The sequence below is a fragment of the Zalophus californianus genome, chromosome 4 (assembly GCF_009762305.2).
Source record: "Zalophus californianus isolate mZalCal1 chromosome 4, mZalCal1.pri.v2, whole genome shotgun sequence".
Lineage (NCBI taxonomy): Eukaryota > Metazoa > Chordata > Mammalia > Carnivora > Otariidae > Zalophus > Zalophus californianus.
The window spans coordinates 53836156-53853425 of NC_045598.1; the positions used below are offsets into that span (position 1 = coordinate 53836156).

The 17270-nt window shown below is 35.0% G+C and overlaps 1 protein-coding gene across 6 annotated transcripts in view; it reads left to right on the plus strand.

Moving 5' to 3' along the window:
• Positions 1–14734, plus strand: part of LEPR (leptin receptor) — an 86169-nt gene extending 71435 nt beyond the window's left edge. For 5 of the 6 annotated variants that reach the window (XM_027579351.2, XM_027579376.2, XM_027579356.2 and 2 more), the window contains one exon: positions 6195–8455. In XM_027579351.2, coding sequence (XP_027435152.1) covers positions 6195–6212 — 18 coding nt within the window. In that variant the 3' untranslated portion in view covers positions 6213–8455. Of the gene's footprint in view, positions 1–6194; positions 8456–9239; positions 10725–13107 lie in introns of those variants that run through there. The other variant, XM_027579386.2, reaches the window with a different exon arrangement.
• Positions 14735–17270: the final 2536 nt, after the last annotated feature.

Below are 17270 nucleotides of genomic sequence, written 5' to 3' on the forward strand. Positions count from 1 at the left end.
TGTGAAGAATTTTTAAGATACTTACAGTGGGTGTGATTATCCTTATTTTAAGACTGATTTTTTTTCCCCCTGCAAATATTTGACTTTATAATCTTACAAGATAATTATTTGAGCATAACCAGTCCTCAAGATCCTTAGTTTATTTCTAGGGCTTAACAGGTACACGGATAACATAGTCTAGGAATAGATCAGTTTTTGGAATATAATAGGAATATTTGAAAAGTGAAGAAAAATATAATTTCAAAGATTTTTACTAATGATAAAAGTCAAACCTTCTAAAATGCAATAACTTAAAAAAATCTCATCTTCTACTTTAATCTCCTAAATAACTAAAAATATACTTTTTTAGGGATAAATAATATAGTGTAATTCATGCTGTATTTCTAAAGAGGCAAATTTACTATTGACTCTTTGCTTTCATATTCATTTATTTTCTTTGATTCTCTCATAGTCTTCTATTTTCTGATGACCAAACTGAGTCTCAGAGTGGTTCAGTGGCTTGTCTTGATCATCTCTCCTGTCCTTGTAAAAACCTTGGTTAAACCCGGGTCCATTGGACTCAAACTGCTACTCTTGCCATCAGTCCCATATTAACAATGTATTGCTTAATGTAACTAATGCCACTAAATTGTACACTTAAAAACAGTTGAAAGGCTAAATTTTATGTTATGTATATTTTAACAAAGTTTAACAAATGAGTAAAAAATCTGAATAGGCATTTCTGCAAGGAAGCTATATAAGTGGCGAATAAGCGCTAATGAATATATGCTCAACATCATCAGCTGTTAGGGAAATACAAGCCCAAAACAAAAGATACCACTTTGCTCTGGCAAGGATGGCTAATCAAAAGACAGATAATAAGTGTTGGTGAGAACGTGGAGAAATTAGAACTCCTGCCAGTGGGAATGTAAAATGATGCAGCCCTTTGGGAAAATGGTCTTTACAGTTTTTTAGTAGTTAAACATAGTATTACCATATGACCCAACAATTCCACTGCTGGGTATATATCCAGTAGAGATGAAATCATGTATTTATGCGGATATTTATACATGAATGTTCATAGCAGCATTGTTCATAATAGCCAAGATGTGGAAACAAGCCAAATATCCATCAGATGATGAATGGATAAGCCAAGGGTGATATATCCAGCTCTAGAACAAAAGGAAACAACAAACCAACCGACCCACAGTGTATTGCAAAGCAAATGGACTGTAACAGCCCATTGTTGTTAAAGACATTTACAGTATTTTTAAAGGAGATCATAAGTTTTTACATAAAGCATTTCCCTTAATTTCTTCTCCAAATTCAGATTATTTTTGAACATTGATTTGTGAAAGTAACCTATAGTTATAATTCCTTCGACATCTAACCTGATTTCTAAAATGGTCCCTAAAGTTAATCTCTTTTACTTTTTAAGCGGTCATTCCCATTCCCTTTGGTTTATAATGAATCTAAATGCATATTTGCCTTGTATTTTTTTATTTATTTATTTTTAAAAGATTTTATTTATTTATTTGACAGAGACAAAGCGAGAGCAAGAACACAAGCAGGGGGAGTGGGAGAGGGAGAGGGAGAAGCAGGCTTCCCGCCGAGCACGGAGCCTGATGTAGGGCTTGAGCCCAGGACCCTGGGATCATGACCTGAGCCAAAGACAGACACTTAACAACTGAGCCACCCAGGCGCCCCTGCCTCATATTTTTTAAATACAAATAACAGATCAAGTTGGTCCTGCTTGTTCCCCTCAGTAGTTTCAGTGCCTCCTTCCCTTCTGAGGGTTACCCAATTTCAAGAAGATAGTGTCTATTTGTCCAGTTTGTGCTTTTATACTTCCCTACACCTGCGTGTGTGCAGCTATGACCAATGAGCAAAACCACGTTGGGTTATCATGAATGTGAACCTGACTTCCATATCATTCAGGAGCTATTTTTGTTCTCAGCATTGTTTTTAGAGATCTCTCCATGTGGATACGGTTAACATAGTTTACTACCCATGTGGACCAGCCCATGGTATTCCATCCTATGAATATATCACAATTAATACGTCTCTTCCCCTATTGATGGGTATTTAAGCTGTTTAAAAGCTCTCCTTTATTACAAACAGTGCCGCAAGAAGCAGGATCATATATGTCTCTGTGTTCTCTGGGGCTATATCTGTCCCATTATTTTAAAAAGTCAGTTTTGCATTACCATATGACCAGTGTGCATGGTTTACTGGTGATATAGTATGGGAGAACATTTATTACAAAATAGAGTGTCTTCCTTTATGCCTAGCTACCCTTAGTCTTGCTCTCCAAATGCCATTACTTTAAACTGGTTTGCTTTTAATTTTTCTGGCAGGTCACCTTTATATTTCTAAAAATAATATGCTTCTACCACTATGAAGTGTAGTCATTATGTACTGATTTCTGGCAATAATGAAGATTTACTCATACAAATACTTTTCCTGCCCTTCTCCTTTCCCCACACTCCTACCACATACTGTTTTGTCACTTTTATCAATTTTTTCAGTAATTACTCTGCAGCCGCAGAAAAATCTTCTTAAATTCCATTTATTTCCATTGACTAGAGACTACTTCTTGGAGCTCCCTTCCCTCCCCTTTTTTAAAAATAAAATAAAGACATTAGCACTCTTACCTTTCCCTCCACTTCCCAATCTCTGTAAATACAACTCTTCGCTTTAAGTCAGGATTGATAGCATGTTTTGTGCTATAATCCTTTAAAAAATAGAAAGTCAATGAGCTGCATTTACACTGCTATGAGTATGTAAATACTGTTGTTTGCAGAACAAGTAATAGATGTGATGACACTTTGGGGAGTTCTAATGTCACAGGAGAATCTATTTTTTAAAGATACTAGAAATACTTCACCAGTTGGTCAAAACTGTGCCGAATTTTAGTTGGCTTCATATTTAGTTCTTCTGGGTTGTTGTTGTCGCTTTTTCTAGAGTTTCTAATTGCTTCTTTAAAAGTTTTTTTGAATTTCTGTGTGCTGCAATTATATAAGCTTCTTCACTGGATACCTTTTCCCAGTGTGCTCTGCCCAGGAAACCCTCTGCCCTCCAACTTCAATCTGGATGGGGCCTTTTCTAAAATTTCTACGAGCCATCACTCCAGATAACCGGTTTCTAGTGAGTGCTGCTTCCTAAATTCCTTTTCCTCCTCTTTCTTGAGAAACTCCATCCGTACATAATCTCCTAAGAAATGTTACCTGTCAAGTCAGAGTCTCTGCATGCCTGAAATTCTTCTTATTGTGCCTTCATTGATTGATCCTTTGGTGGAGTGTCAATTTCTAGGTTGGACAAGTCTTTCCAATTGAACTTTGAAACGATTCCTGCCTCATCATCTAGCACCCAGTATTGCTTCTAAGAAGTCAGATGCCATTCTGATTTTTATTCCTCCCTGGTTACTTGCAGTTTTCTTGCATTTAAAATATTCTCGCCATTATTTTTAAAGTTTTTATTTTTTTTATTTATTTGAGAGAGAGAGAGAGCAGGAGCAGGGGGGAGGGACAGAGGTAGAGGGAGAAGCAGACTCCCCGCTGAGCAGGGAGCCCAATGTAGGACTCAATCCCAGGACCCTGGGTCATCACCTGAGCCCAAGGCAGACACTTAACCAACTGAGCCACCCAGGCATCCATACAATATTCCTCCATTTTTGATGTTCTAAAATTTCACTAATGGGTCTAGGGACGTTCTTTTACATTTAACTTGGTCACCATTTGAAGACACTTTCAATTCCATGACTCTGGTCATATCAAGAAATTATGTTATTTCTTTGCTGATTTCCTCTCCTCCTGTTTCTTTTGTTCTCTCTTTCTAGAATCTGTATTTGTTAGATGTTGAACCCTCAGCATGGATCTTCTATATGTCTTATCTCTATGTTCTTTTTTGTTTTTTTTGTTTTACACTTGAGACCTTGCCATATCCCATTCTTTTAATGGTTCTTTTGAACTTTTATTTACTATTATATTTGTAAATTTGCAAGTTTTTTTAGAGTATTTTGTTCTGGTTTTAGGCATACAATATTTTCTTAAATCTTACTGGAAATACCAATTAAAGGATCATTGTTTGTCTAAAAAATTCTCCTTTTTTCCTATTCTCTGAATTCTCTTTCTGCTAAGATCATATTTTCTTTTTGTTTATCTTGGCTTTTCTTTTTTATCTCCGACTTTCCCCAAATATCTAAGAATTCTTTGTTTTCCTTGAATGTTTTAGAATGAAACAGTAGATGAGTTGACTGGGAGCTCAGTGCATATAGGCAGGAATTATTGCTTGGTTGGGTAGATTAGAGCTCTGGCTAGATGAGGAAAAATGTACTTACAGGCACTAATACTCCACAGCTGCTTGGTACCTCCCTGGATAGGTCCTTAGTTGATTTTGAAAACAAAACCTCAATTTGGGTGTGGAAGGTAGTTCTAATATGAAGGATTTTCTGTGTACAGCGGAGAAATGGAAGAGCCCCATTCCACAGGCATAGTTTCTGGTTTTCAGCCTCAGGTCTCCTAATCGTCCTGCGTTCTTACCTGCCATTTCTTCACTCGCCATGTCTGCTGTATTCAACTGGGCAAACAGGCTTTCTCTTCAACCACAGCCCACTCTGGAGGTACTTTGGTCTATCGCTTCTTTTGGTAATCCTCTTTGGTCTGCACTCTTCCAGTTGTTTTCCATGTCTTAGAAATGAATTCAAAATCTTATTCCCTCTTGCTTTCTCAGATTATCTTCTGTGTTGTGGGTATGTATTTGTTATTTATGTACTTTCATTCTGATAGAGTCTCTACAAAGATGAGAGAGCAACGGTTTCACCTGCCATCTTCAACCGGAATACCCCTCTACACCATTTCTCTTGATACTTAAAAATCACAATCTTAAAAAAATAAAAAATAAAATAAAAATCTTAAACAAAGGCTGAATTCTTGTAGGAAAATGTAGTGATGCAATAGACTTGCTTTTCTTCTAATTCAAATTTCACGGTGCTTAAGACACTGTCACCAATTTGGTTTTTTACTTTTTTCTTTAGCATTTTTGCCTAATCTATTATTTTCTTCCTCTAAATCTAAATCATCTGTAATTTTTTTGAATGGCGGGGGATCTAACCCGCTTCTTGGTTGTCTACATCGATGTCTGTTTTCACAAGCGCATACTCGTTACCCTACCGTAGGGGTGTGAAAGTTAAAACCAAATTGCCTTGTGATTCAAAGACTGTCCAAGATTCCTCAGTCTGCCAAAGCAGCCCAACAACCTTCAGGTTCCCAGAACACCAGTCTCACAGATCTGAGGCAGAGCACCCCTGAAATTTCTTGAATGGTCTTGCAGAAGTGGGTAAAACCGGTGCAGTTTTGAGTTGGAAGTTCTCTGTAGAAGTGCACCTTATTGGGCTTAGAGGTGTGTATCTCACTTCCCTAAAATAGGACTTCAGTTTTGTTTATTTTCATGTTCATAATATTTATGATATGTCTGTGGGTTATAAAGAACTGGAAGAGAGTATGTATTAGTCAGCTGAAATCTATCACAGCAAGTAGAAAAAGCAAAACAAAGAACATGTTTTCCTGCCAGTTTGCATTTAGGATATTTTTCATCCTTCTATTGTTTTATAGAAAGATCTCTGAACTAGAAAAAATTAAAGAACTAAGTCAGGGTCCTCACTCCGCTCTAATTAGTCCTGTAACTTTAAGCCCCAATTGCTTTGTTTTAAAAAAGGGAGGCACATGGAGCAGATGGTTTCTCAGATTTTTTTTCTAGATTAGAAACATCATGATAATGATCTGTCATTGTTTTCTTCACTATTTCAGTTCTTCTTTCTCTTAATTTTTAAATTTTTGTTTTACTGCTCTACTCTTCTACTCTTTCTTGTTCCAAGCTCTCCAATACTTCTGTTGCTTCCATTTCCTCCATTTTGTTTTTCCAGCTCTTTGTTTTTTTCTCCTTTATTCTGTTATTCTCCCATAGTTTTTCCTTGTCTGGGGTCACCAAGACTGTTCCTAGAGTGTGATGTTAAGGCATACTTTATGAAAATAGAAGAGGCAACCTCAGTTCAAAATTTTACACTTTCCTAAAAAGATGTATTACTCTAGTCTAACAGAAGAATTCATAGTCCGGAAGCCATGCCTGACAGAAAATGTTTTTGAAATCTTTTATCTTTTGCCTTCTGAGTGATTTTTTATTTTGCTTTCTTATTTTGTTTTATTTTATCTAAACAGAGAACGGACATTCTTTGAAGTCTAATCATGATCACTACAGATGAACCCAATGTACCACCTTCCCAACATTCTGTAGAGTATTAGAAGATTTTTACATTTTGAAGAAGGGGAGACAAATCTAAAAAATATTTGGTTGAACTATTGAGAACTAAAATATGGTGGATGATGTTGATTTAGAACTTAAAATAGAAGGGTAAATTTGGGGTCAAGAGATAGGTCTGAGTCAAATTCAGTTTGAATGTATGATTATGTTTTAGGTCACCTAAAGTTTAAAAAGTAATATTCATGGTATCTGGCTTTTGATTTATCATTTGTGTGGTCATAAAGCATTAAAAACTATGACTGTTCTTACCACATATCTATTCAGTATCATCAGGTATGTAGTAGGCAATGCCATAAGTAGATAAAAACCTGCAGCTTCTGACACATAACTTTGCAAACACAATGAATCTACTTACAAGATACAGTGAAACTATTTAGTTTATATTTTTATGTCCAAAGTTTTCCATTTTGTATTCTTTTGTAGACACCTGAGCTCATAAACGGACCCATGTGGGTGTTCTTTTGACTGTCTTGTAGTTTTCATATCTGTCCAACTTTGGTCAGTCTGGGAATTCCCATCCTCAGTAGTCTTGCACATGGCTTAGGCACTAACTTCCATTTCAGTTCAGGAAAAGCCAGAAGTTCGGGTGTGTGCTGGTCACAGGCCAGTGGCAGTTACAGTTCATATCAGGATGACCTGACTTTTCAGGTCAGATTGACCAGATCAGAAAACACATCCGCCTCCAATTCAGCCTCTTTGTGAAATTCTTCCCTAAATTTAATTTATTTACTCCGAACCACCCAAAGCTTCTGGCAGGCAGCAATGCAAAAAGGGAGCTTTTACAAATAGTTCGTGGCAAAGACAAGACACTTCTTCCTGAAAAAAGACCCTTGCTGTTTCTATGACATCAGCATATTAAGTGTGTTATGTTGTTCACATTCAAAATAAACCAAAGCTTCTGTTTGATGGACCTAAATAATATTTCAAATTTAGGATATATATTGATCACTTACATTTAGATTTCATTCATAGTTTATTTGGCTATGAAAACAACACTAAAAATGAGGAAGAATGTGTCCTTTTTTCCCCTTCATTGACTTTTAATAGATATCATTGGAATGTAAAATCTAAGTGTGAGATTATGAAAGGATATTCTTTATTTCCTACCAGCTGAATACATATTTAATATGGTCCCAGACCATTCTAAAATCCTGAAAAATTAGATGCATATAATGATTGAAATGATTTTTTAATGAAAATACTTTTAATAAAAGTTTATGACCCACTGATAAAATATACTTCAATAATATATGAGTATGTGATTTCTTATTAATTATTAGTGAAATCTTCCATCTGAATGCATTTGAAGACATGGACATTAATCAGTATCAACAATTAGTTACCGATTATAAAGTTTTAGAGGGCATGCAATATCTAAAGACATCATCTGAATAGCATATGTGAGTTTGACTGTGTGCTCTCGGCTATTTGTGTGTATTTTTTGTTTTCATATTGATAGCATGTAATGCCTTTATTTGGTGATCTTAACTTCTAGGTTCATTTAAATTCTAAGAAATTCAAGACACATATAGTAGTAAGTTTAAGAAAAAGCAAAATGAGCAAGTAAATATTTGAAGGAAATAATAAATCTAATGATAGATTTCTGTCAGAAAGAGAAAAGGCGTAGGAAGTTTTCATATATTATGTTCATAGAATAACAGAAAAGGTTGTGTTAACATGGTATTTGTCATGATGCAGTATTTTAATATCTATATAAGTCTATTCCATTTTTATTATATTTAGTGTTTGGTATATTTATTCTTTTATAGTTATAATAACCAATATGTTTCATTTAAGAGTTTAAAACTATGCTAATGACTTATGTTTTTATATGGAATATATTTGCCATTATGAAGAATAGTTGAGTAAATTGTTATTTCAGGCAATAAATTTGAATTCATTTTAGTGGTTTAAAACTGTAAAGTTCAAAAGTTCAACCATATGTATGTCTTATGAATTGAACACATTTTCAGTAGCACTTCATTTAGTTGCATTAAGTTTTCAGTGTGATGTGTCCACGGTATTCTTTATTTTGCATTTATTTTTTCAATATGTTTACATTGTATGGGTTGAGCTTTTTCCACACAGATTCTTGATTTGTAGCTGCATGGCAGGATTTTTTATTGTGATGTAACCAGAATTCTTATAAAAGATACGATGTGCATTTGTTTTGCGTCTTTGTCTTCATTCCGCATGTTCCATAGTATGTGTTTTTAGATGAAGTTATTTAAAAGGAATAGTAATTTAAGAGTCTGTGATCATGTCTTTCACCATCATTGTTTTCAACAAACTGGTATTAGTTCTTCCCTTCTGGTAGTCTTAAACAGATTTTCAGTATGATGTAAGGCAGATAAGTCTTAACAGTCACAAATAGCTTACCCTTATACCATATCTTATGTCATGGAGTAGTTATTTTAACTGTCTTTGGACTAGTTGGTTTGCTCATTTGATTTTATTTCAGTTCCTTTTTTTTATTTGAGGTTGAAATTTTCAGTTTGTGGAAATCTAATTTGCTGTAAAATATTAGGAATTCTTCGGAATACAGCCCTTTTTAATTACAATAACTAATCTTTATTGAGAGCTAAGTACTTTCAGACACTCTCTAATTTATTCCTCACCACAATGCCAGGAAGTAAATATTGAACTCATTTTTACAGATGAAGAGACTAAAAGGCAAAGAAGTTAATGTATTTGTCCATGGTCATAGAAGGGCTCAAACCAAAGTTTGTCTCATCCCACTTTTAAACACCATCTTCTTCTGCCTCTCCCTTATGATTTTTGACATATCCATTTTCAGTCCAAAGAAAACCCCCGTTAATTTGTGGTTGACTTATGTCCTTTAGTAGTAACCTTTCACACTTTCATTTCTGCAATGATGTCATAGTGAAGCAAAAAAAAATATATTAATACAATTGAGCATTAAAATGTGTCTTTTCTTTTAGCCAGAAACATTTGAGCATCTTTTTATCAAGCATACAGAATCAGTGATATTTGGTCCTCTTCTTTTGGAGCCTGAAACCATTTCAGAAGATATCAGTGTTGACACATCATGGAAGAATAAAGATGAGGTGGTACCAACAGCTATGGTCTCTCTGCTTTTGACAGCTCCGGATCTTGAAAAGGGTTCTCTTTGTATCTGTGACCAGCACACCAGTGCTAACTTCTCTGAGTTGGAAAGCACCGTGATAGCCCGTGAGGATGAAAGCAGGAGGCCGCCCTCTGTTAGATATGCCACCCTCCTCGGCAGCTCTAAATCAAGTGAAATTGTTGAAGAGCAAGGGCTTATAAACAGCTCAGTCAGCAAATGCTTCTCTAGCAAAAATTCTCTACCAAAGGGTTCTTTTTCTAACAGCTCATGGGAGATAGAAACCCAGGCATTTTTTATATTATCAGATCAGCATCCCGATAAAATTTCACCACACCTTCCATTCTCAGAAGGATTGGATGAACTTTTGAAACTTGAGGGAAATTTCCCTGAAGAAAATAATGGTGAAAGGTCTGTCTATTATTTAGGGGTCACCTCAATCAAAAAAAGAGAGAGTGGTGTGTTTTTGACTGACGAGTCCCAAGTGCTGTGTCCGTTCCCAGCCCACTGTTTATTCACTGACATCAGAATCCTCCAGAACAGTTGCTCACACCTTGTAGAAAATAACTTCAATTTAGGAACTTCTGGTCAGAAGACTTTTGTATCTTACATGCCTCAGTTTCAGATTTGTCCCACTCAGACTCAGAATATAATGGAAAACAAAATGTGTGACCTAACTGTCTAATTTCACTCAAGAATCTTCTCAGATTTATGTTAGAATGAATCATGTGAAGTGTAATATATGTCACTATGGTTGTGGATATGGGAGAGGAAAGAAAACCGTCAAAATTGGAAATGATTGTCCCCAAATCAGTGGTATCTGTCCTCACTCAGTAAGGTAGACAAAAAATGTGAGAAAGCCTTCAAGAGCCTGGCAATGTAGACTGACTCTTCTAATGATTCCATTAATAAGCTCCACTGGGGAGGTCTCCAATAGCTCGTTTCTAGCTGGAAACAAGCCCAACAAATATCATCTTTTGGGAACATTAGACCTGTGTAGAAAGAGCTAATCTTCTCAGTTACACCTAAGTTTTGAAAGAAGACTTCAAACTGATACTTGTGAGATGTAACTTGCTTCGAGGGTGTGGTTGTTTTACGTTGAGTTGTCTTTGTTTTCCACTCATTTGCACATACACCCGTTTATACCTAAGAGGCATCCTCGTACATTTTTAAAGTATGTGGTGTATTTGTATTTTGTGCTACTTGACTGTGTGATTTTAAGATTTTGCAATTTAACAAACTTGTCCCCAGCATTTACTCTGTGGTAGGCACTCCACTAAATGTTGCAGAGAAGTAAAAGATTTAGCTCTGGCCTAGGGGATATACTTCTGAAGACTGACAAGTAAGCCAATCTTTATGTATCAAATCTAAGATATGTACCATTGAATGAAACTATCTGTTAGAATGGCAATACCCACAACCAATACTTTGATGACAACAAAAGCACTTTTGAAGACAATATGTCTATCTTAACTCTTCTCTATAAGAGATGTCACAATGGTCACTTTCTGATACAGTTAGATTGCCAAACGTTACTGTATCTCACTCTGGAATCACTGTCTTCCCTGATTCCCATTTGCTTGTATGCTATTTTTTCTTTTCTCACTTACTGAGCATTCTCTCTCATATAACCAACCACTGTATTAAATCTTTCCATACTTTAACTCAATTAATTATTAAATTAATTATATGAGACATGTACTCCTGTAAAACCCGTTTTAGAGATTAGAAGATTAAGTAATTTTCCCAAGGTCACAGAGTTAGTGGGTGATGGAACCAGGATTCAGATTTAAACCCAGATCTTTTAATGCTAGTGATTATGTTTGAAACCTATACCTTAAATTGCTATTCATTAAAAAAAATGAGTTGTAATTAAATAAAATATTAAGTGGAAATATAATGCTGGATGAAAATTGAGAATTACACAGATGTTGTTTTTGCCCTTAAAGACTTTAATATTTATTGTTGGTTTCGGTTTCTGGTATGGCAACAAAACTGAAAGACAGCATATTGAGCAACAAACTAAATTAAGAAACCTGCAGAGATAGATGTTGAATGGCAATAATTAAGAATTTCAAGATGATTGGTATGATCGAAACAAATACTTCAGTCCTCAAAAATATGCCTATTGGGTTGCTAAACATCACCAGTTTCATACTTATACTGAGAGAGAATCCTGCTGATTTTACTGTTACCCTAAAGAAAATCCTGCTCTCCATCTCTGTGCTAGTTGAGGCCCTATGAAATGAGCATTTCTAGACAATGACAAAGATCTCAGACCCCAACCAACAGGTATTTTTTTACACTTCATGATCATTTGCCAATTAGAAAGCAATAAAGCTGTTTCCTACCATAAGCATCGTTGAGCTAGCTCAGGTTCTCACATGCTCAGCTGATGACTCTCACCAGAGAAAGGTAGAGGGCTCATATCAACTCACTGAATAATTAGTGTGGAATGAAAGCCTTAGTTCCATACAAAGATAAATCGAGAGAATATTTTTTCTTCACTGATGTTTTAAGTGGTTTACAGATTCAGAAACAGAAGGAAATTATTGCGTGTATGGAAGTTCTGGTAAAATTGACCATTATTTTGAACGCTGCTCATAGACTATAGACATTTATTTATTTATTTATTTATTTATTTATTAAAAGGAGGTTTTCTTTTTTTTTTTAAGATTTTATTTATTTTTCAACAGAGAGACAGCGAGAGAGGGAACACAAGCAGGAGGAGTGGGAGAGGGAGAAACAGGCTTCCCGCTGAGCAGGGAGCCCGATGTGGGACACGATCCCAGGACCCTGGGATCATGACCTGAGCTGAAGGCAGATGCTTAACGACTGAGCCACCCAGGCGCCCTAGAATATAGACATTTAATTGAGAGTACAGTATAGGAGAGACAGAAAAATTATATTTTGCTCCACTCTGCACATGGTTAGAGATTAAATACTGAGCATGTCCCCTGAGACACAAGTTTCTTGTGGTCTGAGACCCATAACTGTGGGGAAGAGAAACTGATAGATGTCCCAATCAGCCCAAGGTTTCAGGCTGTGCATACGCGGTAGTGAATTCAAAGTCCCAGGACCAACTGTTGTGCTGTAGGTCTGTGTGAAAGGAATTTAGTCACAGCACATTAACTTAAGATCATGACTATCATCCTGGTGCAGCTTCAGTTCCTAAAAACAAGTGAAAACATCTCAAATATTGCTATGCCAAGGGAGTTTCTTTCACAGAGAGGGCTAAAGTGGTACAGCCTGGCCTATTGGTATATATAGATTTAGTTCTTTTCTATGGTCTGTGTGTTAGGGCTCTGATTTTCACTTTTGAAAGTTTGTTTCACTATATGTATTACTATATATTATTGGGTCTTTATGAAAATTATCTGTCATTAAATAGTGTGTTTTCATAAAAAATTTAGGTAAAATTTAGAATTTTTATACTTTAGGAGGGTCAGGTATTCTCCATTTCTTCCCAAAGATTCTTTAAAAAAATGTTAAGGGATAGAAGAGCTGAAATATGGGTTTGGACTTTTAACTTAGGATAAATATGGAATTTTGAGTATTTCATTGAAGGCCTTGAATTGAGTTACAAGTTACTAATCAGTCTCTCTAAATCTGAACTTAATGAAAAGAAACTCAGAAGTTACTAATTTGAGCTAGGGCTGCAAGTTTCAACAGATTGTCTGAAGGTAAATCATTTGTCAGGGTTAATGAAATGATATGTTTCCTAGGTTAAACCCCCAAGAACAAAGATGAAGAAAACAAGTCAAGATGTGCTTATCAGTAACAGCAGAGGCCTCCTGTTGGAGCCCTGTATTTTCATTTGTGGATGAGCTACATATGGACAAGAAGAATGGGAGCAGATACTCTTCTATTTTTAAACCTAGTTTCAAGTAGTAAGAAGACTTGGATTAAATTTGCAAACCAGAGGGTGATCCTGGACCTAGAATAAGGTTTGATGACACCATGAGCTGCTACCTTCTCTCATTCCTTTCCAATAAAGCCAACTCCCTCTTTCCAAATATCAAACATATGGTCACATTCCCTTAGGAATATTCATCTTGACGACTCAAAAGCTAAGAGGAGATAAACTTCCTCCACAAACTGATACCAGATTCCGAAGTTACTTTGATTGGCTCAGGATCCAGGCTGGGCCATAAGAGCTGTACCTATGGGGCTCACCTGGAGTTGGACAACATGCTGAATGGATCAGGACATGCTGCAGCCCTATGTCACCTAGACGTGGATTTCGGAAAGAGACCTCTTTCCAAATTCTTTCCGTTACTTTTTAAAAGACATTTGTTCCACTTTTAAGGGTCATCTTGATAGTTACAGACTTTTCCAAACTATTTATTATTGAGAAAACACATTCTCAAATTTAAAACACAAAATTTTTAAAATGGTCCACTCCACTATGATGAAAAGAAGCTGCATTTGAGGGGGAAAAAATGTAAACACAGTTACCAGAAAAAAAAAAAAGAAGAAACATTTACAAAAGGGAACTAGAGAAGTCACTAGTTTTATTTTTTCGTGAACAACTAATTTAAAATGGTAAAGCACTCCCGCACTGAATCACAATGTGGGGGGAGCAGTTGAGAATTCAAAGGTCTGGATTAGAACTGAGATATTATTCCACGTATTTGTATAAGCATCAAGAAATTGTTTTCATGGGTTCTTATATTGAACAAATTATTTTTATACAAAGTTTATCACTCAATATTTATTTTGGAAAGCTGCTGAAGATATCTATTTTTCAAAATTATACTTAGGATGTTTCGCATTAAATTCAATTTTGTGAGGCTCTTTGACGGGATATTTTAAATAACGTTCATTCGAAAACCCTAGAACTGAGAAAGAATTTGGAAAATTATCTAATTTTGTAGTGAAATACCTAGATTGCAGATACTGTACTTTTAAAACTTGTCATTAAGTACTTGGCATGCGGTGAACACTTTCTCTTTAGCCACAATTGGTACATTAATAAATGTTATAAACACAAGTGCTGAGATGTGATCACCAATTGTTTTATAAAATGTAATTATTCTAATTCTCCTTTATGTCCCTAAAGTCATAAAGAAGGAAAGTAAATCATGACTGAATATTTTCATTTTTTTATCGTCAGCAATCATGAGCAAAGACAGAATTTTGAGAAATTGAATGTCCAAATAGTTACTATGAATTTAAGTTATTTTAGAATTATTTTATCTATTATATGATTACTTTCAGCAAAGATTTGAAAATACAAAGAAATAATCTTTGTAGTTTATATAGTTAATATAAAATTTTTATACATTGTTAGCCTTTACAGGGAGCCTGTTTCTCCTTCTCCTCCCTGCTTGTGCTCTCTCTCTCTCTCTGTCAAATAAGTAAATAAAAATAAAAAAAAAGAGATAGTATATCTTCAAAATACTTACATAAACCTTGCCTTTAAAAGAGGTTTGAAAACATTTTAGATGCAAGTATGTCGCTTTATTGTCACTGTCTAGGGTATCTACTCAGTGCATCACCCCACACCACATTTTTCTGGCATTATAGCCACTTGTGATGAAAAATTACTCATTTTAAACATCAGGAGCTCTTTAGTTTGATTCTTTACTTCCTTAAGAAATCTTGATTTAGTGATCTGTGATCATTTGTTTTGTCATTTAGGTTTCTAGCAATTTGAGTTTTTAACCACTATTTGTGCTAGTATTCAGACACATTCTCTTTCTTGCTTTCTAATTTTAAAATGTAAATAGAACAAATACGTACACGAAAAATTTCAAACAGTACAAAGAAATATCAGATAAAAAGTCTAAGTGTCTCTCCCCTCTGGGCCCTCAGTTCCTATTCCCCAGAATAACCTGTTATTACAATATCACATATCTCTTGAAAAATTTATATTGTTGGGATTGTATTCCACTTGCTGTCATAAAGTTACCCTTTTCCCTTAATACGTCTTGGTGATATTTCCATATAAACCCATATATACCTGTTTCGTTATCTGTAATGGTTTCATAGTGTTCCATTGTATCAAAGTACAATGATTTATGTTAACAGTTTACAGTTGGTGAACATTTAATTTGTTTCCAATCTTTTATTATTATGGGCAATACTCACGTGAGCATTCTTGTACATAATGGTCTTGGCATACTTTTACAAATCTACTCGTCAGGAATCTTGGTTACGAGTGTAAGAAATCAACTCAAATTGTCTGAAGTATCTTTTTGATATTATAATTTCATCTTGATGAATGAAGTTGAGCCTGTCTTCATGTTTATAAGCCATTTGTTTTTCTCTACTTTTATATTCTTTTCCTAATTCTCTTGGGTTTGTTATAATTTTATTAGTTTCTTATAATTCTTTTTTTTTACTTATGTGATCTTTTTCTTAATTGAAATATAGCTTATATGCTGTAAAATACACAAGCCTTCAGTGTATAGCTTAATGAATTTTTACACATTTCCCCCTGAGTATTTACCCAGGAGTAATATTGCTGAATGCAGGATAGGTTCTAATTTAGCTTTAATAGATGCTGCCAAATAATGGTTGGACTAATTTACACTGCCATCAGTAATGCAGAAGAGTTCTGCTGCTTCAACATTGATATTGTCAGCCTTCTGAATTTTAGCCATTCTGATGGTCGTGCAATGGTTTCTCACGGTTTCGGTTTGCACTTCTGTAACATGTAATGATTTTGAGTAACAATTAATCCCTTTCCTGCCTTTTTTGCTGTTTTGTCATTGATCTTATTCCTATGTATTTCATAAACATCTAAACTGTTGTTATATTGTTGCTTTAAGCAGTAAACAGTTTTTAAAATTTGCCCTTTGCAGTGTAGTCTGCTCCTTCTTTCATCTGTGTGTGCTTCCGTCTGGGGTAATTTCCCTTCATCCTAAAGAACTTTCTTGTCCTGTAGATCAACTGTAACTTCCTTAATAACTATTTTTTTTCTGGTATTTTGTGCTGTTATTTTGGGATTAATATTTTTAATTTATTTGGAATTAATTTTGCTCTAAGGAGTGGAATAATGATCTAGCTTTTATTTTTTTTTCCAAGGGTCTAATCTGTTGTCCCAACACAATTTGATTCTGGGAGAACAAATTCTTTTCTCACTCACATAAAATGTCACATTTATCATTTATTAATTCTCAAGTATATTTGTGTTTATTTCTAGGCTTTCTATTCTTTTGCATTGATTGTTCAGTCTGTTTTCATCTGGTACTAACTTTCTTAATTACCACCAGCTACTCAATATGTTTTAATATCTGGAGGGCTGGATTCCTCAGCCCTGCTCATTATACTTCATTGCTGTTCTTTCCAGAGCAATTTTAGTATCATTAAGTTTTTGTAAAAATAATTCTGTTGGTATTTCAATTGTAGTTAAGATAAAAGTATTGTAGCCAAGATAAAAGTACTGAAAAATGTTATCACAACAGTATTTAGTTGCCCAATGTTGCCTATAAATTTAAAAATTTGGGGAGGGAAATGTTACTTGTATCTTCCTAAATAATGAGACAAATAATTCATATCATAGCTGCAATATTAAATTCCTCCCAGAATCCACCTTTAATACTAGGGAATAGAAATGTGGTAGGTGCTCTAAACTTCATGCTTTAGATGTGGGGTTGTAAGTAGGGTGACTATCCATCCCACTGTGCCTGTCCAAGTCTTTCTTTAGGTATATATAATGATCCCTTTCATTCTTATGTGACCCAGTTTTGACAAACAAAATACATGGTTATCATATAAAGGACTAGACCTCTGACGATAATTGTTGCTTTTTCTCTTTAACGTACCAGTGGTTATCGAATTTGTTCAAGTATAGGGCATTTGGAAATCATGGTGCACTTTAAAGAACGTGAAGATACTGCTTTAATTCTCCCATTGTAACACCTGAAAACAACTATCTAGT